Source organism: Pteropus medius, unplaced genomic scaffold, assembly GCF_902729225.1.
Source record: "Pteropus medius unplaced genomic scaffold, Ma_sr-lr_union100, whole genome shotgun sequence".
Lineage (NCBI taxonomy): Eukaryota > Metazoa > Chordata > Mammalia > Chiroptera > Pteropodidae > Pteropus > Pteropus medius.
Genome location: NW_024345601.1, coordinates 7,879,358 through 7,905,739, shown reverse-complemented (window position 1 = coordinate 7,905,739; position 26,382 = coordinate 7,879,358). Strand labels below are relative to the sequence as shown.

At 35.1% G+C, this 26,382-nt stretch overlaps 2 protein-coding genes across 2 annotated transcripts in view; one reads left to right on the top strand and one right to left on the bottom strand.

Annotated features, from left to right (window-relative positions):
- Positions 1-15,032, bottom strand: part of SEL1L2 (SEL1L2 adaptor subunit of SYVN1 ubiquitin ligase) — a 118,735-nt gene extending 103,703 nt beyond the window's left edge. The window contains exon 1 of the mRNA XM_039874460.1: positions 14,874-15,032. The gene's annotated coding sequence lies outside the window, so the exon portion shown is untranslated. The remainder of the gene's footprint in view (positions 1-14,873) is intronic.
- A 155-nt stretch (positions 15,033-15,187) lies between these two features.
- Positions 15,188-26,382, top strand: part of MACROD2 (mono-ADP ribosylhydrolase 2) — a 1,804,338-nt gene continuing 1,793,143 nt past the window's right edge. The window contains exons 1-2 of the mRNA XM_039874459.1: positions 15,188-15,574; positions 20,596-20,712. Coding sequence (XP_039730393.1) covers positions 15,529-15,574; positions 20,596-20,712 — 163 coding nt within the window. The 5' untranslated portion in view covers positions 15,188-15,528. The remainder of the gene's footprint in view (positions 15,575-20,595; positions 20,713-26,382) is intronic.

The following is a 26,382-nucleotide window of genomic DNA, read 5'->3' as shown; positions in this document are numbered from 1 at the left end:
TCAGAGATTTATTTTTTCCTTTTCCTTTTCTCCCTGTTTTGTTAAGTGTCAACTCTTAGATCCCTAGACTGGAAAGGACAGATTTACTTCCAGTTGGCCCTTATTCTAAGAATGTAGCATGTTATGGCCCTATATTAATGTTGAAAATGTCTCATATTAGACACCTCACCTTGGACAGGTCTTGAGCATTGGATTGTGTCCTCCTTGCTTTGTGAGGCTACTAAAACCAAAGCCCAAGTTTGTCTAGCTAAGGGCAAAAGCACTGTGATGTCCAGGTACAGGGCTAGGACCATGTTGATACAGTCCTGGTCCTGCTTTGGCCCTCTGTGCTTATCTCTCTAGATTCTAACAGTTCCTTAGACTTTTGTCTGGTAGTTCTTTATTATCACCTCAACGCTTTGAAGCATTTAATAAATTTGTATATTTTCATACCATTATTTTCAGTGGGATGGTTAGTACAAGTAACCCAGTCATCTAGCTTTTCATTACTAGAAATGGAATGGCCACTTTCTCCTTTGCATGTGGTGGTGGTAGTGAGAAGAGTAGGTGTCAGAACTTATAGGCTGTTCCTACTGTTGTTTCCAACCAACAACTCTCTTTTTTTTGTGTGTCCCAGGGCTCTTTCCTGAACTACTTATACCTGTTTTCTAGGCATATTCTCTTTTGCACATCTTGGGGCAAAAGTTTCTTCTTTCAATTTATTTCCATATTTTATTTTGACTTTTAGGTATTTCTAATTTTTTTTTCATCAAGGGCACTCTTACCTATTTTTCAGAGCTGATGACTCCTGATGCTTTAAAAAAAATATATCTTCTATCAGAGAAGCTGCAGAGTATACATCATTTTTTCTAATGTTTGAAAAGTTTCTTCAATTTCAGCACTGTAACTTTGGCTCCAAGTTTGGGGCAGACTTAAGGAAGTGTTGTAAAATCAGTTTTTCTTGCCTACCACATCTCATTGGCTGATAAACTATATAAATAAAATTAGATGGCTATAGTAAATAAATTACAATGCCAGTAAAATTACAAAATCAATGAAAAACTAATAAAATGACACTGTTGGAATTTACATAATCATCAGACTGCTAGAACAACTGGTCAAAAAGTAAATAACTTAATCAATTACCTAGCTGTTTGTTCTGTACAGAAGGGAACATATGTATAGTGCATTTAAAAATATTGAGATGACTGATCGAATTTCTTATTTTACGTCTGGCTGTTTGATAGCATATAGAAACAGCCTGAGGAAAGTAAATATAATTATGAGACAAATGCTCAGAGTAGTCCACTTCGGAGAATACAGACTTAGTATAACAAAGAGGTGATATGGAGTAAAAAAAGAACAAAACAAAACTTGATTCCCATTAGAGGATTCAGATCTTACTAAAGTCCATACTTCAGGGTTTTATGAATGTATTTTTCAAATTTTCAAGTGTTACACAGATGTTAGTTATTATTCAAGTTTACAAGTGCTAATTGAGCATCTACTATGTGCCAAGTTCTGCAATGAGCTGCATAATAAAAGGTAAGCAAAACACAGTCTCTGCATTCAGGTAGTTAATCTAGTGAGGGAGTTAAGAATTAACTCAATTATGAGACTATGATATGCTACGAGGAAGGGCTTGGAAAAAATTTTTTTGGACTACATAGAACTTAGGATGGACCATAAAGATAAGCAGGATGTTATGCTGTAGATTTATGACGGTGATGGGGAAGAAGATGAAATGACAGACCATCACTATAGACAGTCCATCTGCAGAACAGACTGAGAAAGATATGGAAGTGAGAGAGTTAGGTAGGTATACTGAGTAGCTGATAGTTTGAATTGGTTGAAATAAAATATGTGTGTAACAGAGAAACAGAAAGGAAGCTTGGGTCTAATTGTATAAGATTTTGACTGCTGAACATGATGTTGGAACTTTATTCTATACTAAGTAGGTACTTGGACAGGTGAAAACAAAAATCAGATTTGAGGTTTAGGAATATTATTTCTGGTAGTACTGTATTGTGAATAAGAGAGGGGAGAGTTAGACATTTAATAATGTAGATATAAGATGCTAAAATGTGTCTATTAATTGAGACAGTAAAAATACATAGATGGGAGAAGCGCTGTGGAATTGACAGGTTGTGGTGAAGAAATAAAGGAATAAATAATAAAGGATTAGGAGATTTTGGCTCCAGACCTGGCTTTGCAGAATGATCCTGGAGAATCAATTTTGCCGCTTTGGGCCTTGGTTCTCTCATTGGTAAAAACATTGACTTACATGATACTTAGTGCTATATAACTGCATGATCATATAAAATTGAGGTTTTGTACTTGAGAACTAGGGGAGCAGGAAGGGATGTTGATGCTATTATCAAAAGAAGAAATGTAGGAGAGGAACTAACTTTGAGAAGAAATGTTGAATTTAAGACATTCGCAGTCCATACATTGTTCATGATTGTCATTAGGATGACATGTAACTCTAGAGATTAGGGTATGTAAATTAAGCTATGGGGTTTGGGAGAGAACGCTAGAAGCATAGAATACAAAGTTCAGATAAGCACTGAACTTTGGGATAGCATTTAAAGGGAGAGTTGAGGAAACAACCTGAGCCTAAGGATTCTACAGAGGTAGAAGGGAAAAAAAGTGGTGAACAGTGTCAAACGCTCCAGGAAGCGTAATAATAAGAATGGTGAGAGACCGCTGGATTGGTAATCAATGGTCTATTAGGGTTCTTAGAGAAAGCAGTCTAAATAGATGGGGAGTGGATCTTAAGAACAGTTAGGAGCTGGTAATGGGCTGTCACTGGCAGAGGATTCTTGGGTAGATATGTGATAAGAGCCCTTGTATGGAGAAAATGGAGTAGAATTGGGAGGAGTAATTACTGACGTGACAAAAAGGAATGCCAGAAGAGAGCTGTTCCTCAAAGCAGCTTGACTAACCAGAAATAAAGCTGATGCATGGGCATTAATGGATTCAGCATCTAGGGGGTGGGGTGTTTTTCACCCATGTCTTCCCAGGTTGAGGGCTGCTCTTTCCCTACTGAGCACTGTCCTACTGGATGATTCCAAAGAGTGGTAGTGATTGGTTAATATAATCACTTTTCAAATGAATCTAGAATATGAACACAAGAAAAAGCCTTACATTTTTTAGGACAATTCACAATCAAACTTCTCTCTAGTAGTCAACAATCCCACCATAACACACCTGCTCTCTTCTGCTTCTCTTCAAGGAAAGATGTTCCAAATACTTACAGTTTATCCTGTTTGGAGGTATAATGTAAAAATAAAACAAACAAACTGAATGGAAGCAAAGGTAACTTAGAACTCCTTGATTTCACAAGTTATTCAAAATAGCACTGGTAATAGTAAGAGCATTTCTGATGTAGTAGGATATTGTCTGCTTGTATTGCTTAGGCTCAGCATCCACTGCAGTATGTCCTTTATGTGGCCTGTCTCTGAATATGGCAGGGACCTAAACATGATTGCGAGGCAATTGCTTTCTGACCTCTGATTAGTGTGAGACTAATGAGCTACTCACCTTTTTCAGCAAGGATAGAGAATTGCTGGGTGGATGAGTATCTGAGGAGAGAGTTGCTATGAACTCTCATTTTAATTTTTTTTTTTTCTAATTGAATGTATGGTAGTGAGTAATTAGTACTAGAAAGAGATAAATAGAATAGGAAAAACTTGGATCCTGATTATCTTGAGCCAGAAATCCTAGCAATGTCTTTTCTCTGCTTCAGTTGTATTATCTTACCCTACCTTCAATCAGCAGCTGAGTTGGTAGGGTGACAGAGAAAAAACACACTATCAGTTCTACTTCTATTTTCTAAGCCACACTTTGGAATGTATTACTCATTCTTTCCATCATCATCAACTACTTTATTTTGACTTACCAAAAAGAAAACATAATGTCTTTAACTTTTTAAAAACTTTCCCGAAGTCAATGCAGAGTCAGGGACAATCACATAGTTATCACAGCATCCCTCGCTAAATATTTTTATCAAAGTACATTGAGCATCAACTGAAAAAATGCATTAAAAGGCAATATGCAAGCTTGTAAGGTATATGTCAGAGAAAAAAGGCAGACTCGTCTGTTTTGCTTTGAGAGCTAGATTAGAGGGGCAGAGAGAGAAAAAGAGAGTAGGGTTAAAGGCTGATTTTATGTACGAATCTTACTTAGGTCTTTTAACACCAGTTTGTAAAACAACTGTCTTCTCCCTCCACTAACTACTTCCCTTGGTCTCTGTAGACCTTCAGTCAATAGATGACCTGTTGAAAATTCATCTGATCCTGCAAAGCACCATAACCCACGAAGAGCTCTATAATCATCACTGTCTTTTTCCTCTCTTGTTCACTTCTATCAATTGAAATCAGGTTTTGTCTCTGCTTCTCTAATATAATTGTCCTGGAAATGTAGATTCTCTTGCTATTAAATCCAATGGCCACTTGTTGGCCCTTACCTCACCTCCCCACTCTCTCTGGCATTTGGCACTTCTGGCTATTACTGTCTTCTTGGTACAATTTCGCTCTGGGCTCTTGTGACACTATTATCTCTAGCCTTACTATCCACCTACTCCTTTCAGTACCCACTGCCATTGCTAATAGTTTAAGTCCTCATCGTTTCTTGTTTGGGTCATTCAATATCATCATCAGAGTTATACAGCTAGAATCCATTCACCTTTCTACTGTCAAAGTCAAAGCTTAATTCTATTCATGAGTAACCCTTATATGACTCCCCTTTGCTCACAGGATAAAACCCAAACTTCATTGCCTAATACACAAAATCTCTGCCTACTTCTCCAGCCTCATCAATTGCTGTGTTCCTTCTTATATCCTACACCACAGTACATAAGAGTTATTTATATAGATCATGTTTTATTTTCCCTGTGTTTACTCCCTTTACCTGATTTGAAATGTCTTGTTCTTTGTCTTCTTGGTGAACACTAATCTTTCAAGATTCAACTTATATCATTTCCTTTATGAAGACTTTCTAACCACTCTACACACTGGTAGAATTGATCATTTCCTTATTTGTGCCCTACAGTACCCTATTAATGATTCTACTTTAGTTCCTACAAAAATTTACAATTTATTTACTTGTTTGCTTGTTTTTTTTTTCTTCTAGATTCTAAGCTGCTCAAGTATAAAGACTTAGTCTCGTATCCTCAATACACATTGACATATAACTTTTATTAAATATCTTTTTTTCCCCTACAATTCAGTGGCTTTTAGGATATTCACAGATTTGTGTCACAACTTTAGAATATTTTCATTACCCCTAAAGAAATCTTGTCTCCCTTAGCCATAATTTCTTCAGTTCTCCTAAACCTTCCAGCCCTAGGTAGCCAGCAATTTAATTTCTATATCTGTGAGTTTGCCTATTCTAGACATTTCATAAATATGGAATCACACAACATGTGATCTTTTATATCTAGTTTCTTTTACTTAGAATAATGTTTTCAATGTTCATACATATCGTACTTTTTTGCTGAATACTGTTGCATTATACAGATATACTAAATTTTATCCACTCAACAGTTGGACTTTTTTTTTTTTTTTTAACTTTTTGGCCACTATCAATAATGCTGTCATTTTTGTACAAGTTTTGTGTAAAAAATAAGTTTACATTTTCCTGTGCATATTCCTAGCAGTAGAATTTTTAGATCATATGGTAATTCTATGTTTAATCTTTTGAAGAACTGACAGTTTTCCAAAGCATTGCACCATATTTTAAAAATTGAGGTGAAACTCATAGCATGCAACTAACCATTTTAAAGTGTACAATTAAGTAAAATTTAATGCATTCATAATGTCATGCAACAGCCATCTATCTCTAGTTTGACGACTTTTTCATTATCTCAGAAGTATACTTTGTACTCAGTAAATACTCCCCCTCCCCACTCTCTCTTCCCCTATTCCTTGGCAATCACTAATTTGCTTTCTGTGTCTATGGATTGGCCTATTCTGGATAATAAATACGTATACACATATATATGTATATTTCATACAATAAGAATTATATACTACGTGGGCTTTGTGTCAGGCTTCTTTCACTTAATAATGTTTTTGAAGTTCATCCAACTTGTCATACGTATCAGCACTTCATTCCTTTTTATGACTGAATAATATTCCATTGCATATATATGCCACAAATTATCCACTAATTTGTTGATGGACATTTAGGTTGTTTCCATCTTTTAACTATAACAAATAATGTTTTTATAAACATTTGTGTACACATCTTCTGTGTGGACATATTCTTTCATTTCTCTTGGGTATATTCCTAGTAGTGGAATTGATAGTTCATATGGTTATTCTATATTTAACTTTTTGAGGAAATGCTAAACTGTTTTCACAGTGGCTGTATCATTTTACATTCTCATTAGCAATGTATGAGTGTTCCTATTTCTCCACATCCTTATGAAAGCTTGTTATTTTCCATTTTTTTAAAATTCTAGCCATTCTAATGGGTATGATGTGGTATCTCATTGTGGTTTTGATATTAATTTTTTTAATGACCAATGATTTTGAGTCTCTTTTCATGCACTTGATGGTTATTTGTATATCTTTTTTGGAGAAACATCTATCCAATTCCTTTGCCCATTTAAAAAATTGGGTTGTTTGTCATTTTGTTGATGTTGTAAGAGTTATTTATTTATATATTCTGAATACTGAACTCTTATGGAATGTATGATTTGTAAAAATTTTCTCCCATTCAATGGGTTGCCTTTTCAGTTTCTTGATAATGTCCTTTGAAGTGTAAAAGTACTTAAAATTTGATGATGTTCGGTTTATTTGTTTTTTTCTTTTTTTTGCTTGTGATTTGACGGTATATGTAAGAAATCATTGACTAATCCAAGATCACAAAGATTTATGCCTATTTTCTTCTAAGAGTTTTAAAGCCTTAGCTATTACGTTTAGATCTTAGACCCGTTTTGATTAATTTTTGTATATGGTCTGAAGTAGGCATCTAAATTCTTTCTTTTGCACTTGGCTCTCCAGTTGTCCTCATCATTTATTGAAAAGATTATTTTTTCCCCTCCTAATTAAGTTATCTTGGTATCATTGCCAAAATAGACCATAAATGTGAGGGTTTATTTCTGAACTCTCAGTGATATTCTACTATCTACACGTCTACCTTCATGCCAGTATTATACTGTCCTGATTACTATAGCTTTGTAGTAAGTTTTGAAATTGGGACACATGAGTCTTCCAATTTGCTTTTTCTTTCAAAAAGAACATTCACTTCCATATTAATTTTCTGATATTTTGTTAATTTCTACAAAGCAGTCAGCTGGGATTTTGATAGGGATTGTACTGAATTTATAGATCAATTTGGGTAATAGTACCATCTTAATAATATTGTTTTTCATGTAGTTATCAACATACGAGTTTTGTACTTCTTTTGTAAAATTTATTTTCAAGTACGTTATTCTTTTTGATTATATCATAAATGGAATTGTTAATTTTTTTTTGGTTTGTTCGCTGAGACTGTATAGAAATGAATTGATTTTTGTATATTGATCTTTTATTCTGCAACCTTGCTAAACTTGTTTACTAGTTCTAATAGTTTTTTAGTGAATTCTTTAGGATTTTCTTGTATATAAGATTGCATCATTAGTAAATAGAGATAGTTTTACTTCTTCCTTTCCTATATTGATATCTTTTATTTCATTTCTTATCTAATTGCCTTGGCTAGAATCTCTAGTACAATGTTGAAAAGAAATGGCAAAAGTGCACATCCTTGTTTTGTTCCTAATCTTAGGGGGAAAGTATTCAGTCTCTCATCATTAAATATATTAGGTGTGGGGTTTTTGAGGATGCTCTTTATGTTGAGAAAGTTTCAATTTCTAGTCTGTTGAGTGTTTTTATAACAAAAGGGGTATTGAACTTTGTCAAAAGCTTTTCTGCATCAATTGAGATAATCATGTAGTCTTTGTCTTTTATTCCACTGATGTGGTGTGTTACATTAATTTTTAGATGTTATACCAACCTTGCTTTCCTGGGTTAAATACAAATAAATATTTCTTAAATTGATTTCATGATGAATAAATTATTTAAGGACTGGGTGAGAATTAACTCAATAAATGGTCAGAAAAACAAGATTGAAAAAAAATTGCATTTTAAGACAGTAACTAGTTAGGAAACATGGAAACTTTGGAAGAATTATTCTGAAAAAATTGGAAAAGACTATAAGAATATAAATTTATTACACATTACCACTCTTTGTACTTTTTCTTTACAGTCCTGATACTATACCTCCATGATATTCTAGATTTAACAAAACTTAACCTGTCTCAAATATCCCTACTCTATAAAAATTACCGTAATGCTTTCCAGATACATTTGCTCAATTTGTTCTCCCAATTTTTCTTTCTTCCTCTTTTCCTCTCCCCTCCCTGCCACACACACACACACACACACACACACACATACACACACAGTCCTTACTAAGTACTATCCTAAATGAGAGTATAATTACTATCTATCCTTATTGAATATTTTAAGTACTTATCCAAAAATGGTGTTAACTGAGCATATATTGAGGTTACTGCAGATTTAAATAAGCTTCTACTCTTATGCTGTTAGAGAAAAGACCCTTATTGAGAACAATAAGAACAGAAAAACTTACTTTTAATCGTGACCCCAAGAATTATCAATATCTCTATTAACATGGACAATGGCTTCATTTTCTAAGCAGCTCCAGCTCAGTGTAACGCAGGCAGAACTAGGTGGCTGGCCCACAAGCTTCTTCTTTTCAGGTTTGTGTGGGGGGTGGTCAGGATTTGGTTGCTAAGCAACCATTTTCTTACTCTTGGGCCAATGAGCTTCCAGGAAGTTTCTTTTGGCCCAGAATGAAGGCAGCTGCTTGAAAAGCATGCTTTGGGGGAGAAACATACCTACTCTGCTACTCCTTTGGCAGGAGATAAGGGGTAGGCTTGAAATAGGAGTTGCTCTCTGAAACTAAAGGAAGGGATGTAAGTCCAATTTGTACATGTCCACACTAATGTTCAAATAATGTTCAGAGATAATGAAAGTTCTTATTTTTATGTTACCTCCAGAGGTGTGAGCTGTACTTATGTGTAAAGAAATTAAGTACATGAGCTGACCTCATGTCATCCTTTAATCTAATATCTAAAGGCTATGGTGGGTAAGAAACATAAGGACCAAGTCTTTGGTCCCCATCTGGTGAAAATGTTTATCTCTTGTTCATGTAAGGAACTTCTGAGGTTTTACTGGGACAAAGACAAACATCAAAGTCATCAATGACTTATAAAAAAAGGTGTTTCATTAAACTTTCATTAAAAGGTATTTGAAAATCCCTTCTTTACTATCTTAAACAATATGGCCATTTCACAAGTGAGTGCTCTCAAGGCTAGAACCAGAAAACAAAATGAAAATTTAGGTAAAAGCATGGCAATATTAAGTATAATCCAAAAAATGGAGGTAGTTGAGAAATTATACCTAAAATATATTCAACTTTTACAGTGTATCCAAGTAATTACTTCAGAAACAGATATATTTGTTCTCTTAAATTTACAGGTTTACTACATTTATTAGTTTCCCATTGCTGCCTAACAAATTATCACAAATTTCGTGGGTTAACACAACAGAAATGTATTCTTATAGTTCTGGAGGTCAGAAGCCTGAAAAAATTCTTACAGGACTAAAATCAAGGGCAGGTCTAGTTCCTTCTGGAGGCTCCAGTGGAGAATCCATTCCTTGCCTGTGAGCTTCCAGCTTTTAGTGGCTACCCACATTCCTTGACTTGTGGCTACTTCATTCTAATCTTGATTCAGTCTTCACTCTGTCTTCTCTTCTGTATTCTAACTTCCCTCTATCTCCCTCTTTGTGATATTTAGGGCCTACCAAAATAATACAGGATAACCAGTCCATCTCAAGATCTTCAATCACATCGTCAAAGTGAGATGTGAATTTTGCCAAATGGAGTAACATTCATAGGTTCCAGAGATTAAGTTCTGGAACACTTTGAGACCATCGTTCTTAGTCTATCAGTGTGCCTAATGTCTTTTCTTCTCATGAAGGAACTTCAAAATGGAACTTTCTTAATTTCTGTACTTTAAAATATTTCCTAAATTAAGAAAATTTATTTATTTAAAAATTTAAAAATCAGCCATTAAACATTCTCCAAATAATTTATTTTCAGTCCCCATTTGGGTTCAGAATGATTAGCATCTTCCAGAAGATGATTTGCCTCCTACTTTTACTGAAATTGAGGAAATTAGACCTATCTTCACTCAACTTTCTTCCATTTAAAATCTTTTGACTCTCCGTCTATTTATTATTTTTCTAATTCATTTCAAAATATGAAATATCCTTTCTATATTTTAAGTGCAAGCCTTCTACTCTTACTTTTAATTCTATCCAAATCTACTTTCTTCAGTATTTCAGTCTATCAACCATTTGTCCTCTCTCTTCCTCTTCCTCTCCCTCTCTCTCTCTTTCTCCATTTCAATCTTTTTCTCACCAACCTTCTTCTTAATTTACAAATTCTTCATTCCACCTCTCCTAGAAAAATTTTCTCTTGACTCTGGTATCCTTTCAACTACTATCTCCTCTACTTATCCTTTACCTTTGAAATATCTCAAAAGAATAGTCCATAATCACTGCTTCTGGATTCTTGCTTCCTACTTATTCTTTGACTATTTGTTTTTATTTTGCTAATTTACATAGACTATCAGTCCAATTATCTTTTTCTCATTTCTCTACCTGATCCATGTAAAACGTCTAATCTTTCTGACCACAAATGTCTTTTTGAAAATATACTATTGGTTTCTTTAAAAAATGAATTGCAATTATTTTTCTATATTCTTGAACACTTCTCATTCTTCTATCACTCCTTCATTCCCAAATTCATGTATTGTATACCTACTATATGCTAAATATGAATGGTAACTTTTTTTGAGGTGTTCATTAATTTCAGTTTTTAGTACCTCTTAGTCTTCATATTAAAATTAGGGCCTACCTAAGGTAACATCTTTGATCTCATGCACTCTTCCTTAGTTTTGATGATATCTCTCTGTAGCTGCTCATTTAATTTTCATTCATTATTTTATTCATTCAAGATATATCATTCAAAGATATATTTCCTATCCTGAGAGAGTTTATAAGTCCAGAGTAAAAAATAAATAATAAGAAAATAATCACAAAATAATTGTATAATTACAAACCATAAAAAGTGCTCTATAGGAAAATAAATGAGCACTGAAGGCAGATAAGAGGAAACTGTGGGTAGAAGTCAGGTGTGATCAGAATCAGGACAAACTCTGTCAGAAAATGTTTAAGATGAACTCTGAAGAATGAGAATAGCTCAAATAAACAAATCGGATCCCAGGTATAGTGAAAAATGTGAAAAGTCCATGTGGTAAGAATAAGATGTGTTTAAGGAAATGAAAAGCTCTAAGGGTTGGTATCTTTGGAACTAGAGACTGGTGGTGTAAGATAAGGCAGAACTAGTAGGTAATAGGAACTTTATTCTTAATGATTTAATTACTGCAATAAGACTAAGCTGCCATGACAAAACACCATAGACTACGTGGTTTAAATAAGAGAAATTTTCTCACAGTTCTGGAAGCTGGACATCCAAGATCAGGGTGCCAGCATGGTTTGGTTCTGGTGAAGACTCTCTCCCTGGCTTATGGATTGCCACCTTCTCATTGTGTCTTCAGATTGAGGTAGTTTGGGGGAGAGAGACAGAAAGATCGATCTCTTCCTCTTCTTATAAGGCCACAGTCCTACTGGATTAGGGTCCCACCCTTATGACCATATTTAACTTTATTTACCTCCTAAAGACTCTATCTCCAGATATAATTACATTGGGGGCTGAGACTCCAACATTTGAATTTTGAGGGGACACAATTCAGTCCATAGCAAGGACCACCAGAAAGTCATTGAATAATTAACAGTGAGATGACATGATCACATTTGACAAGATAACTCTAGGTGCAGGTAGAGAATGGAGAAAAGAGGAGATTCAAGAGTTATACAGGAGAAAAAGTTGAGAAGCTATAGCAATTCATTTGAAATGAGAGTGAAGTTATATAGGTACCAGGGATGGTGCTTAGGTTTCTAGATTATTCAACTGAATGGTGGAGTCATTCAAAGAGAGAACACTGGAAGAGGTCTCAGTGTGGGGAAAAGATCATGAGTTTATTGTGGTACATGGTACTTTTAAGGTACTTTTGACACATTAAATATTATTTTGTCAGAGTAATTAATGCCAAATGCTGAAACAAATACTCTGTAAATACCAATGCCTCAACACACTAAGAGTTTCTTATTTACATTATATCATGATATGGTACTCTTTAGATGCCTGAGATACTCTTCCAAGCAGTGACTCAAGGATCCAAGCTAATTTCCTTCTTGAGATGCTTCTGAGATCACTGTGGAAAGGAAAGAGAGAATATGAATGAACACATAAGGAATTTGATGTTCAGTTATGGAAGTGGCATACATAATTTTTGTTCCATAACCCAGTCAGGATGTGGTTACATGTCCTAACAACAATAAGGGAGGCTGGGAAATATAGTCTTTCTATGGGCCAAGAGAGGGGAAATCATATTAGTGAGCATCTCTGCCACATTCACTATGTGCTTGTTACTATTCTAAGTCCTTTATGTGTTTTAACTAATTTATTTCTCATCAGTCTTATAAGTAGATACTATATTATCATCTCCATATATCAGATCAAAAGAAAAAACAAGATAGAGAGACATTAAGAAACTTGCCAAGGGTCATAGTAAATAAGGGTAAATTTAGGATTTGAATCCAAATGCTTTGGCTCCAGATGCTTTTAACCAGTACATAACACAACTTCTTAAAGTTAAGATCCAGTATATGGTAGCATGTATAGGTCTAAAGCTCAAGAAGAAATTTTTGCTGGAGATAATAAATTTGGGAGTCATCGGTGGAACTCATGGTTTCCTAACCTCAGCAGTGTTGACATTTTGGGCTAGATACTTTTTGTTTTGGGGGCGGGGGGGCTGTCCTGTGCAATGTAGGATGCTTAGCAGCATTCTTGGCCTCTACCCACTAGATGCCAGAAGCATTCTTCACCCAGCTGTTGACAACCAAAAACGTCTCCAGACATTAGCAATGTCCCCTGGGGGACAGATTTGCTCCTGGTTGAGAATCACTGAAGCCATGAGTATGGATGAAATTATTCAAAGAAAAAGTATAAACTGAAAAGAGACAAGGGGCTAGTACTGAATCTTAAACTCCAAAATGTAATGGCTGAAAAGGAAGATGGGCTAGAAAAAGAGACTGAGAAAGAATGGCCAAAGAGGAGGAAGCTCAAAAGAGTGAAGAAGTTAAAGAATGCTGCAAGGAAGAACATAGAGTTAACAGTATTAAATGTTGCTTAGAGATCCTGTAAGAGAAAGATGGACAAATGTCAATTTAATAGCATATGATGGTCATTGGTTACCTCAGTAAGAGCTATTGTTTGATAGAACCCAGATTAGAGTGGACTGAAGAGCAAAAAAGTAGAATGTAAGGAAATTGATACAGCAAGTATCACCAAACTTTAGGAAAGGAAGAGCAGTAGCTGAAAGGGGTTGTTGGATCACAGGAGTTGTTTTTAAAAAATATGAGAGAGACTTGAGAAAGTTTAAAAGTTGATGGATGGTTCCAGTCCTTTGAGCTGACATGCAACAAAGGATAAACTATAGTGTAATATTCCTAAGAAAGCACAGGTAGGAGGATTGACCCTAGGTTCAAGTGGAAACAGTGTTCATGTTGTAACTGACAGGGAAGTGCCTAGTATGCACTTTCCTGAACACACCTTATGATTGGCATTTCTAAATAAGAAAGTAACTTTCCCACAAAATCGGCAATTGCTTTTATACTGGCTATTAATAATATTGCTACTCTGTCTTGACTAGACCATGAAAGTCTTATCTTCTTTCTCATTCTCATCTTCTTCCCCAAATCTATTCCATTATCAATTTTTATTGACTCTACTGTGGTAATGTAACTTGAATCAGACCCCTCCTTATTTCATTGCCAATAAATAAGTGTATATTTTTATTACTAGCTCGAATGTCACTTCCATCCTAAGCTTTCCTGATTTCTCTCAAATTCTTGTTTATGTACTTAGCATTAAAAGAAAAGCAGAAGCAGAGACGTCAAAAAATTATTTTACTATGTTATGAATCATTCTCATGAAAGTGTCCTGTTAAACATTTCATTTTTTAAAAATCTTAATGGGGTTTCTCCTTTTCTTTAATTAATAAAAAAGTGTTACAAGTCATTATTTGGTTTTGTCCACCTGCTTAAGTAGAACACATATAATACAGCGCCCAACTGTTGAATAAACGTAGATTTACCGCATCCACCAAATCAGCCTGTGGATGGCCTGATATTTAGAAAAGCAATACATTTGGGGAGGGAGTTACCAAATTTCCTCTAAATTCTAGGTCAATCTACTTTTGTGGTGGACTCTACTGGAACTGGATTTTCAGAACACCTACAGATTTGTATTACCCAGAATCAAGGCAGCACTTTGGGTGAGCACCTTGACCTGAAGCAATCAGTGGAGGAATAAATGATAAACAGCCCTTGCTCTGGTTAACACCCACTTGAATTTACTTTGATATGGCTTTTTTTTCTAGTATAACGTTTGGTTGCCCACTACTTCCCGATTCATAAAACCCGGTTCTTAAAACATAACTGCAGTGAAATTTGTAATTTTTACCACAAGGTTGAGAAGCCCATTGTATAAGATCTGGAAATATTTTTCAATCCTTTCACTTCTTTCGGTTATATTTGCCTACCGAGAAAAAATAGCTTCAGATTATCTAGTAAAATCCATGCAGAAAGAAGGGCCAGTTAGAGTAACATGGACAATACGTGTTGACTCACATCTCCCACTTCCACATCTTCAAGTTTTAGGCGTAGCGTTCCCCACCTCGCTGCTCGGTCACCTGGGGCACCTGGACTACAGACCACGCCCTCAGGTCCTCCGAGCGCTGCAAAGCCAGGGGGTGGGGCCAGCAGCCAACACTCCTCCCAGGCGTCCGCTCCTCAATCTGGCCCCCATCGCGAGGCCATTTCCAGCACCCTCGCGCCTTGGCTCCGCCCCCTCCCGCTCCCCAACGTCCTCGGCGTCGGGCTCGAGCTTGCGCCTGCGCGTGCGCTCTGGGGCCGAAGTCGGAGCGCGCGGTGGCTGGAACGGTGAGAGCGGCGGGCGGTACAGCCAATGGGAGGCGGCGCTGGCTAGCGGCTGGGAGGCGGGGCCTGCGCGGGTGTTAGGTTAGCGCGAGGCGTGACCTACTTGACAGGCTCTGAGGTGCTGCTGTGGCGGCGTCTGCGGGGCTGAGGCGGGTGGGAGCCGGAGCCGAGCGCAGGCTGAGGGAGGAGGGCGGCGACTGGACAGCTGCGAGAGGTGTGGGACGCGGAGCCTCCTTCACTTTTTCCTTCCCGAGTGCCCCCTCTCTCCCCTCCCACTACATACACACCCTGTTTGCCCGTGAGCCTGGGGAACTTGCAGCTTAAAGCCAGCCACCCCCACGGCAACATGTACCCCAGCAACAAGAAGAAAAAGGTGTGGAGAGAGGAGAAAGGTAACCGGCTTGCCGAGTCCTAGGGGTGCGGTGGGTGGGAGTGGGGTGGGGGCGGGGGTCAGAGCTGTGTGTGCCGCGGCGCCCTCTGCTCGAGCTCCCGCCTCGCGCCCGCCGGGCGGGTGCCGCCTCCCTCGCGTGTCCGTGTGTACACACGCGCACACCGGCGTGCACGCGCCGCCCCCGGATACCTGCAGCTCGCGCACGTGTGGGCGCACGCCCCTCTCTGCCTCCAGCTATTCCCGGTCACCTTCTCCGGCCGGAGGGCTGCCTTTGCCTCGGCTCGTGGACCCCGCACAACTTCCTCAGGTCCCCCTCCCCCCCGTCTCCGGACCCCTGCAGGGACTTTCGCACTCCTGGCGGAGGTGTCCCACGGACATGTGCCCGTCGGCGGGCACACCCGCTGCAGCTACTGCTGCGCCTCCGCGCTCCGCCGACCCTTGTCCGTTTACTTTTCGCCTCTGTCCCTTTACCTGGTCGATCCTCAGCTGGCGCTGTGCCCACTTCTTTTCCCATCCTTCTCTAGGTCCCCCACTTCTGCGCCGCAGTGTGACTTTTGAAACCTGGAACTCTAGGGGAAACCTAAAACGAGCGTCTTGTCCGTGAGGATAAGTGCCTTCAGAGAAGTCAGAATGGGCTTTTCTCCCTGCAGTGTATTTCTCAAGATTCCATCCCCATTCATAGTCTGAAGTTGCTCAGAGTAAGATTGTGAAACTGATGTCACTCTCTAGGAATAAACCCACTCCTGAATTTCGTGCATATCAAGGCTTATCCGAATCAGCTAGATTGACAGTGGCACTGATTTCTATGGCACAGAAGCGTTCCATCCAACCCTCTTCTCTCTCTCTGCCCGTCTCTCTCTCCGGCATCATAATTAGGTAATAGTCGAAGGTAAAACTTGAGTCTCTGGAGGTTTTTCTTTTCACATCTTTCTTTATATTCTTTAGCTTTTTACAGAAATGTAGCAAAAGTACTTGGCATTGGTGCTGCTGCTAAGATACACTAAAGCCACGTATGGAGTGAGGTCAAGTGAGGGTGGTGCAAATCTAAGTGTCCTGTTTTTATAGAAGAAAGATAAAGGGTGACTAGATTGAAAGTTGATTTCTTTGATGTTCTTTAAAACCGGTAGATTTTTATCGCAAGTTCTGGTCTTTGTAAACACGTAGGCAAAAACAGTGGACAAGAAAGAGTGAATGTGGAAAAAGAATTTTCTCTACAGGGCCTGCTTCAAACAATGCACAAGGAAAGGGATGAGAGGGACTTTTTTCAAAAAAATTAACTACTGGGAAGATTTAACAAAATAACTCTACAACATATTAAAATGGTCTTTAAAATATTGAAAGAGTAGGCTGCATGTCATTGTGTTTTAATGATTATGAATATATATAGAACTAAAAATTGTGATGTCACAAAATAAATACTGTTGAGAATAGCCTGATATACAAAGCAGTGTAAAATAATTTTGCTTTGTTTTTGCAGTAGCAATTTAGTTTTAAACATTTTCAACAAGGATTTACCTTGTAAGCTTTGAAAAATCATTTGTGCCTATTTGAGTCTTAAAATGTTGTCTTTGTATTTTTGATAATAATGAAAGTAAAATAGTGGAAGACATGGAGATTGTTTTCAATACATGGACGATTGATGAAATTATAGTGATTACTTTTTTCTTTAGGACATAATAATGTCCTAAAGTAACAATGTTTAATGACTCTATTTAACATCTACACAGTTGTACTGTGCCAAGACGGCATTTTAGAATCTTTAATGTCTTAATTATTTTTCTTTTGCTTCTAATAACTAATATTTCCTAAATAAAGAAACAAATGCAAAATTGAAGGCATTTAACACAATAAATTTCTCTTGTCCAAAACTAACCTATTTTTGCATGAAGTTTGATATTAAAGGAAAAAGTTATTGAGACTTGAAGACTTTAATATATGTCTCTGTCTTATCAGGGTGTCTATTTTTGGACTAGTTAATAGTTAAAATATATTATGCCAGTATATATAAAATACATATTAAAATATGTATATCTTGATATATCAAGGAGGAGCTAAGGCTTTCTAATACAATAGTATTAAAGAAGCTGATTGGATGCATGATCTTTTTTCTTTTATTGCACTAGAGAGGGTGGTATTGTATTTTTACAGTTATATAAATCTAAAGGGAGGCTTACCCATCTCGTTGAAATGTCAAGGCATTGTATAAACATATTTTAACTCAGTATACTATCTAATAAGTAGGTCTGCCAACTTTGGTTCACAAAGAAAGGATTTATTGCAAAGGTAAAACATTCTTTAAGGAAAAGTTTTGTGTAATACCAAATAAAGTGTATAGTATATGTATGTGGCCCTCAGTATGTTTCATTGCTTAAACAAGTAACTAAGGAGTTCTCAAGTCCACAAATGTTAAATAGATGTTAATGTTTTAGTATTTTGAGTCTTGATTAAAAACCAGTTAATGTATATTACCATTTCAAGTCCTGAAACTTAAGGTATCTCATTGTTTTATTATTGATCTTGTTTTGTTCTAAGTATCCACACTTAAACTTTTAAGTAAATGGAATGACAGAGGCCAGATTGCATTCCCATATTCACCTTTTGACATATACTAAAACTACAGTTGCTTCATGTATTTCAACTTGATCAGTGATATTGCAGTATTTCCATATTAGTGTTCTGAGCTTTTTAAGTTGTGCTTTTTAAGTTGAGCTTTTTAAGTTGCGCTTTTTAAGTTGTGCTAATATAAAAATAGTCTCTATTTGAGTCCTGTTTATGTGCTCTTAGTTATCATTTAATTCTCACAACAACCCTATGAGATAGTATATAGTAGGGTTAAAAGCTTTGAACACCTTTTGATCCTGGGTTTGAATCCTAGTTTTGCTGTTTACTATCTTTGGAACTTTAGATAAGTTATTTGATGTGTTTTAGTTGCCTCATCTGTAAATTGAGAAAAATACATAGCAATCTACCTCAGAAAAGAACTGAGACAAAGAGTTTAAGTAACTCAAGATCACACAGATTTCCATGATTTGGGATTAGAACTTAGACAGTTTTTTTTAACTACTTGCTCTTTTCAGTGCTGTTGGTGACCCAGTTGATAGAACCAATGGCTTATTGGTTTTTGTTTTTCTTGATTCCTGTAGCAATTGATAATATTTTTCCTTTTGTATTTATTAAAACTCTTTACTGGTTTCCACATCACTGGCACCTTGATTCACCTTGTACCCCTAGTGACAGCTAAGCTTTATTTCATTTTTTCTTTCTTTGTGTCCATTCTCTAAATGTTGTTTTTTGACTCCCTTACCCTTACCTCTGAACTTCCCATAGTACCTGAAGTTTAGGATATAATTTCCAAAATCTCTAAGCTAGACTTCTCTCTTGAGTTCTCAATTCTTGGTTTCAACTTGAATGCCTTGTAGGAATCTTGAAAATCAATCACTATTGATCCTTAAGTATTGTAGTATTGTGATTTGAATATATCACATCTGATTAAAGTATTTTTTCTACTAATGTGGCTGAAGAAAAAACCAGTTCTAAGAATGGGGGACATGTTGGCTGCCTGTTTCTTGTTCACTTGTGCTTACGTTAATAAGTTCTGCAGTTTATTTCTGTGGAAGAATCTTTTAAAGTGATTGTTTTATTAGAGTTAGATTACCTAAAACTAGATACTATCCTTAAATCCATTCACTTAAGCTGTAATACCTTGTAGTATACTGAAAGAGAATTGGAGAGTGAGAATACAATCTTTGGTAAAGTATATGGTGCATGAGAGCTGACATACAGAATGAGTGAGGATGCCAGTATCAATTTATATATTTATATATTGAATATATATAAATCTTAATTTCTTCCTTATTTCTTTAGATTAAAAATATAAATAGAATTTCAGATGTTTTCCCCCTGTATCCTAGTGATCATTTTATGAACCTTCTGGGATAGGCATAATCAATTTTGAATATTAGTGGTCTGCTTTATAGGATAAAAGTTAAACTGCTCAGTGTGGTATACAGATCCCTACAAATTTTTGTTTTAACTTATGTTTCCACCTACTTTACACTTAGTGACCACTTGCCTTTTCCTAGCACATCTTACAGCTTCATTGAGCTATTCATATCTCCTTATCTTTGTTTACATTGCTCTATTAGACTGAAATATCTTCCTTCCCTTTTCATGACAAAATTATACCTATCCTCAGGAACCAGCATACACATCTCTTTTGGTGAGCTTCTCCTGAGAAGGTAGTCAGTATAGTGGCTAATGGTATAGGCTATAGTTTCTGACTAATGGAGATATCTGACTGAATTTTTAATGGAAAGCTCTCTTGCTGTAGACAAACTACTGAACTTTGATGTGTTTTATTTTCCTATCTGCAAAATAGAGATACTAGCACTATTGAGTTGTTGGGAAGATTATTTCAATGAAGTTATGCATGTGAAATACCTGGCACACAATGAGTTCTTTATAAATGACACTGATTAATGCTAAGATGTATTTAAAAAATATTTTAATCTTGGAATCAAGACGTATATTTAAAGTGTCATTTATATCACTTCCACAAAGGTATTACTAAATGATAGTGCACTTTTATTGTTGATGAGATCTTTGAATTAAGGAAATATCTTGGTGGCTAACTTTCTTGTGCTCTTAGCATTTGTACTTACTTGTTTTAGGATTTTTTTATTTTATACAGTTGTTTTTTTATCTTATCTATTTCTTTCTTCTTGTGAGCTTCTCGGTTAAGGATCTCCTTTGTACTTGCAATGTATAAACATATCACCTGGCATATAGTAGATTGTCAATAGATGTTGATTGAAAGAGTTTCATTAATTTTTTTCCTGCTAATATGCTATTTATTTGACACCTTTTAACATTCAAATATAGAGTCATTAGATTTGCATTTTGGTTTTTCTCAAGTCTACACCAATTTTTGGGGTAGTTTAACATGGTTAGTATTTAAAGTATAAAATAATTCTTGAACTTAAAAGTTAAATACAAATGGAGATTCTGCTTTTATTTTGCAAGAACGTTTACTGAAGATGACCTTAGAGGAGAGACGCAAAGAATACATAAGAGACTATGTTCCCCTGAACACCGTCCTGTCATGGAAGGAGGAGGTGAAGGGCAAGAGCCAAAATGATGGTAAGTTTCTCAGAATATTTTTCAGGTAGATACTATTGCCATTTTTTTATGACTTATGCAAGACAAAAATTAATAACTGGTAGTCAATAATGACATGACAGTTTTGGTATTTGGAATAATTGGTTGTTTAATTGTTTTTAGCAGTCTACTATGTATTATTTAAACTTAGAAAATTATATTAACATAAGTCATGTTCTTAAATACACCACATTTATATTATGGTACTCTTTTACTAGGTACTTTTTAAAAACTACTTTGCAGTAGTTATTGAAGCAAATGATATTAGGAATTGCTGCTTTGCTGGTGTGGCCCTTTGAGTTTGTATTGATTAGGTTTGTTTATATTAGATTTCTTCAAGTTTATTTTAATGATTGGATACAGTTAAAAGGCAGTGTATCAGGGAAGATAGAAAAAAACATAATATTTCACAATTTAGAGAAGAGTATGTATTTTATGTGGTGCGATGTTATATTTACAATATAAAGTATTTGTATGACAGATTTTCTCTCTCAAAGTCTGTGATTTGAAGAGAGTCTAGATTATTTGAAGGAAAATATATGTGTTAGAATATAAATGAAATTTCAAGTATTACAAAGGTTCATGGAAAATATTCTAAAAAACAACATGATAGATTTAATGTATGTTTAGTATGTATCTCTGAATTAACATTTGTTGGTATTGATGGTCTTGATGTGAAGTTTAGAAGAAATGGTGCTTTTTAGGATAATTTACAGTTGAGAAAGAAAGGTAACTTCATGAAAGGGCCTTGGAACATGCTGATTTCACAGGTTGTGGTCTTCAATGGAACTATACAGAATACTATCACCCAGAACAAGAAGACTAGCATGAAATTCCTATAGACAAAAATCTGTGGGAAATAACAGCCAAATTAAGCTTTGGAATCTGCGAAGAGAATATATTAACCTAAGAGTCTGTGCTTAAGACAGAATTTTGTTTTTCTAGGAAGGCAAATCATGTGGATTCTTTTAGACCCTACTCTGTCTGGAAACATGTGACCTTGGGCAAGTCAGGTAGTGGATCTACCCCAAATTCTAATGGATAATTAGACAAGCTGATTGGGATATACACATCTGACCTACTTGCCCAGTGTCTTCAGTAAATGCAAGTTGTTTTATAATGGTCTGATTAAGATATCATTGAAAGAGTAGCTAGTACCGTGTAATGAAAAGAATACAGAGCTAGAGATCAAAAGAACAGAATTGTTTGACCTAGGGCTATGCGCCTCTTAATGTTTGGGTCTCAGTTATTTTTTTGTTTGTAAGAAACTGGTATTGAATACTTAAGCTTCATTTTTTTTTTTTTTTTAATGCTAATAAATCTCTTTTTTCCCAGTGCTTCATTCTTTTGATTTTCTTTCTTGGTCATAGTTTTAGCTGGTCAGTTTTCTAAGGATGCAGTACATAGTGTTCTCTCTCTTTTTTTTTTTTTAAATTGCCTCTTGAGATAGAGGTAGATTCCTGTTGTTGCCACAACAGTTGACAAAGCAGTAGTAATACTCAGGCTGCATTACACAATGTTAGGTTGGCTCACTTATGCATAGAGGCTTGGCCTTTATGTTGACTGCTTCCACTTGAACATTCAGCATGTAACAGCATAGGGTTAACTGAGTTGTTAGAAAACTCAGATTTGAATGTTTTTTATGGATACTACACAAAATATGTCCCCCAAATCAGAAAAGATACATTGAATAACATCTGACATTATTATTCCCTAACAAGATCTTGTGTATTTAATTCTATATCGCAATATGAGCTTTGCAGGTGATTTACATTTGTTCTATGTATTTGTTTTTTCCTTCATGCTTTTTGAACGTGAAAGGCCTTCATGGGGAACTGGGTGATGTGATCAAAGTTGTATTTCTATTAAACAATGTTTTATTCTTTCCATTTAATGTTACTTGCTCTTCTCTATTGTGACCTAGAAATTGGTGACTGGCCTCTTCTTTTTTTTCATGAAACAGAATGGCTCATTCTATAAGTAATATCTGTTAATTTCTTTTCATAATATATATCTTTTATAAGTGCTTTTTTCCAGTGTTACTTATCCAGTCTTAGTTACACTAAAATATTGGTCAAGAGAATTTTAGTATTTTAATAGTTGGAAAGATCTTTTAAAAATATAAGTTAAAAATCATAAAGGACAACTATACATATATTTTTATATTTTATTTTGAAATGTTTATGAGCAAATGAACTGCTTATAAATACATATATGAGTAGGTATTGATATTTATAATAGTTTGATTTTTAAGTATGAGATTTTAAACTAAGCTTTTAAATTATAATTTATAAATTTTTGTCACATAGTTTCTGATTTGTAGGAAATGAACAATATTTATTGGAGTAGCACAATATACCAATTTTAAATCTTTGTTTTTATAGAAGGCTGTTTTGGCCTTGATATTCATGATTCCACAAAGTTCTCAGGCTATTGTTTTTGAATGATTTTCTTACTTTGCTCAGTATTTTTACTTTAAATGCTCATTATTACAGTGGAAAGTTTAAAAAAGGGGGCAGTGGCTGAATGTGTTTGTTATAATTTTGATTTTAAGCTGTCTTAATGACAGGAAACCAAAAAATTGCCAAACAACATAAAATTAATGTTTTATAGAAAGGAAGAAGCAAGTACATAATATTTTTACTTTGACTTACTACTTTGGTCATATTAGAAAGCTGTGGATTAGAAGAGGAAAAGTGAGAGATGATTACCAAAACAAAACTCTATTTGCTTGTTGTTCATGTTCATATTTATCAAATACTATTAATAAGTCTCTAGAATTAGATGCTTTTAATTATTTCTTTCTTTATATTAGTAATTACGTAATCTATTTCCTTTGTCAGTGTTCTGTTATAGGAAATTTAAAAATGCTTATCTCCTATTAGTCTGTCTCTAGCACCTGGAATCATGCCTCATGTGTAGGTGGGCTCGATCAGTATGTTAAGTAAGAATGCCTCAGAAGTTATCACTTTACAAAGGACAGTTATTTCTTTTAAATTTTTTTTCAAACTTCAAAATGAGCATTTAAAAACATATAAAAATAGAGAGTATAACGAACTTTTATACATCCATTACTCAGTTTCAAGTTTATACATGTCCAGTTTTATTTCCTCTATATCAGAGCTCTCTGTACCTTTCTCCCAGGTTATCTTGAAGCAATTCCTGTATATCATAATAGTTTTATCTGTAAATATATGTAAATATGCATATGTACATATCTCTAAAAGATAAGGACACATTTTTGTTGTTTTACTGTAACCCAGTACTATCATACCTAAAAATTAATAATTCTTTAATTAAATATCCAGTTAGTAGTCACACTTTTCCCATTGTATCATAAAGGATTTTGTTTTTTTATACAGTTGGTTTCCTTGAGTCAAGAGCTAAACAAGGTCCACATATTTGTTTTAATTGGTATATTTTCTAAGTCTCTTTTAATGTATGGTTTCTTTTTCTTTGTCCTTTCCCCCCCTTTTAATTTATTTGATGAATAAAGTAGGTTACTTGTCTTACAGAATTTTTCACATTTTGCATTTTACTGACTGCATCTTTGTGGCTTCATTTAACATGTTTCTCTATCCTCTGGTTCTTGTGAGCTGGTGGTTAAATCCAGAGGCTTGATCAAACTTGAGTGTAATTTTTTTTGAAAGAATACTTTATAGATTATTGTACATTCTTTTGCATAATGTCAGGAAGCACATAGTATCTGGTTATCTCTCTGATGGTGGTCAGACTGATTACTAGTTCAAGTATTGTCAGGCTAATCCATCCATTGCACAGTTCCCTACCAACTTTTCACCTAATGGTTTGAGTAGCCATTGATGATCATTGCTTAGATCCATCATTTTATTAGGTGTTGCAAAATAGTTTTATTCCAGTTTTATCACTTATTCACTTAGTGGTTGGACTTCTATGAAGAACCTATCAATTTTTTTTTTTTTTTTTTTTGTTTTCGTGCAGTACAGTTTATGTAGAAAAGGCAGAATCAATGTGACTTTTCCTTTCTTACCAGTTTTTAGGTTGAGTTGGTTCCCTGGAATTTAAAATGACTGAATAGTTAGAAAAATGGTATTTAAAATAGGGTAGAACTCAGGGATAGAAAAATTGGAGAGGAATATTTCCTATTTAATCATTTGATATTGATCCCCTTTTATATTCTGTTCAGTTTGAGCACTATAATTTAAAAGTGAAATAATCTGTAGAAGCAGAAGAAGGCTCAGAGCAAAACACCCCAGTTTCTTAGATACAAATCTTTTATTTTTGAGGGTAGTGATTTTTTTCCCCTTTTTACATGATCTTAAAATGTAATTAAATTAAAAAAAACAAATTTATTTTGCCTCAAGTAACTAAGACCACTCTGGCTTATTCTTTAAACAATTTTTTGTGAAGCTTCCATTACCTGCAGAGGTGCTGCATAAGTAGTACATATATTAGACACAGACATTTTTTACTTTAGAAGTAAAGATTAGGATAAAGGCTAAAATCCTAAAATGCCCTACTCTCCTTTATGATCTGGCCCCTCTCCTTTTGACCTCTTATTATTCCACTCCCTTTCTTGGTCTGTGTCTGGCCACACTATCCTTTCTCTTTCTTGAATGTGCTGTGCTCCTTCCCACTACTGGGTCTTTATCTGTTTTTTTTTTCCCCTCTCACCACTTCTCTCGCCTTCCTAATTTTTCTCAATTTCAGTTCTCAGTTTGAAACCCTTCTATTCTCTCTGAAGTTTTCCCTGAGCCCTTACTCTGGAATAGATTACTTTAGTATATACTTTCATAGACCTGTGTTCCTTTTCATAGAGCATTTATATAAGTTTGTTTTTATGTATTCAGTCATAGGATTATCTTGATCGTGGTCTGTTTTAGAAAATTGTAATTACCATGAAAATAGAGATGGTATTGTCTTAATTTTCCTTTATATCCCTGACATCTGGTATAGTGCTTGGTACACATTAGATATTCAGTAAATATTTGTTGTGTGAACTGAATAAATGATAAATTATTTGCCTCACAGTATTTTTGTGCATTATTTTCTTTCTTCTCACTTTTTCTTCACCATATTTTAAAGATTCAGATGAAAATGACAGGCTTAGAAATTAAACCAGATGCTTTTTGAAGTAACAAATACTTTACATCTCTGTAATATAAGATCGGTTTTAAGTTTTAAAAGTTAAATAGCCCAATGATAAATTTGTATAAAGATTTTAGTGAACTATTACATAAATATTGAACTAGTTGAAACAAAGACGAGAATTCATGTGTTATGTGTACTCAGCAGTGTATATTATAGTATTTAGTAACTAAACATGATTTCAATGTCAGTAGCTTAAGTTAAATGAGTATAAATGTAAAAATTTAAGCCTGTTATATAATAATATTTTAAAGTGTTGAAAAATCTTAAAGTGTTGCCATTTTAAATGAATTTACTTTGGAATTATTAACACTTGACATGTAATGTAGCTTTAAGAAATTATTTTAATATTATATCCTGTTTAAGCTCTTTACTGAGTTCGTTGGTTTGCTTCAAAAAACAAGTTTGCTACAGACAAAGAATTTGTTTCTCTGTGGACAAATTAGGCTGAATAACTTCCAAGCATTTTGAGAACAGGTGACATTCATGCTAATATATGATACCATTAAAAGTTTTTGTGTAATC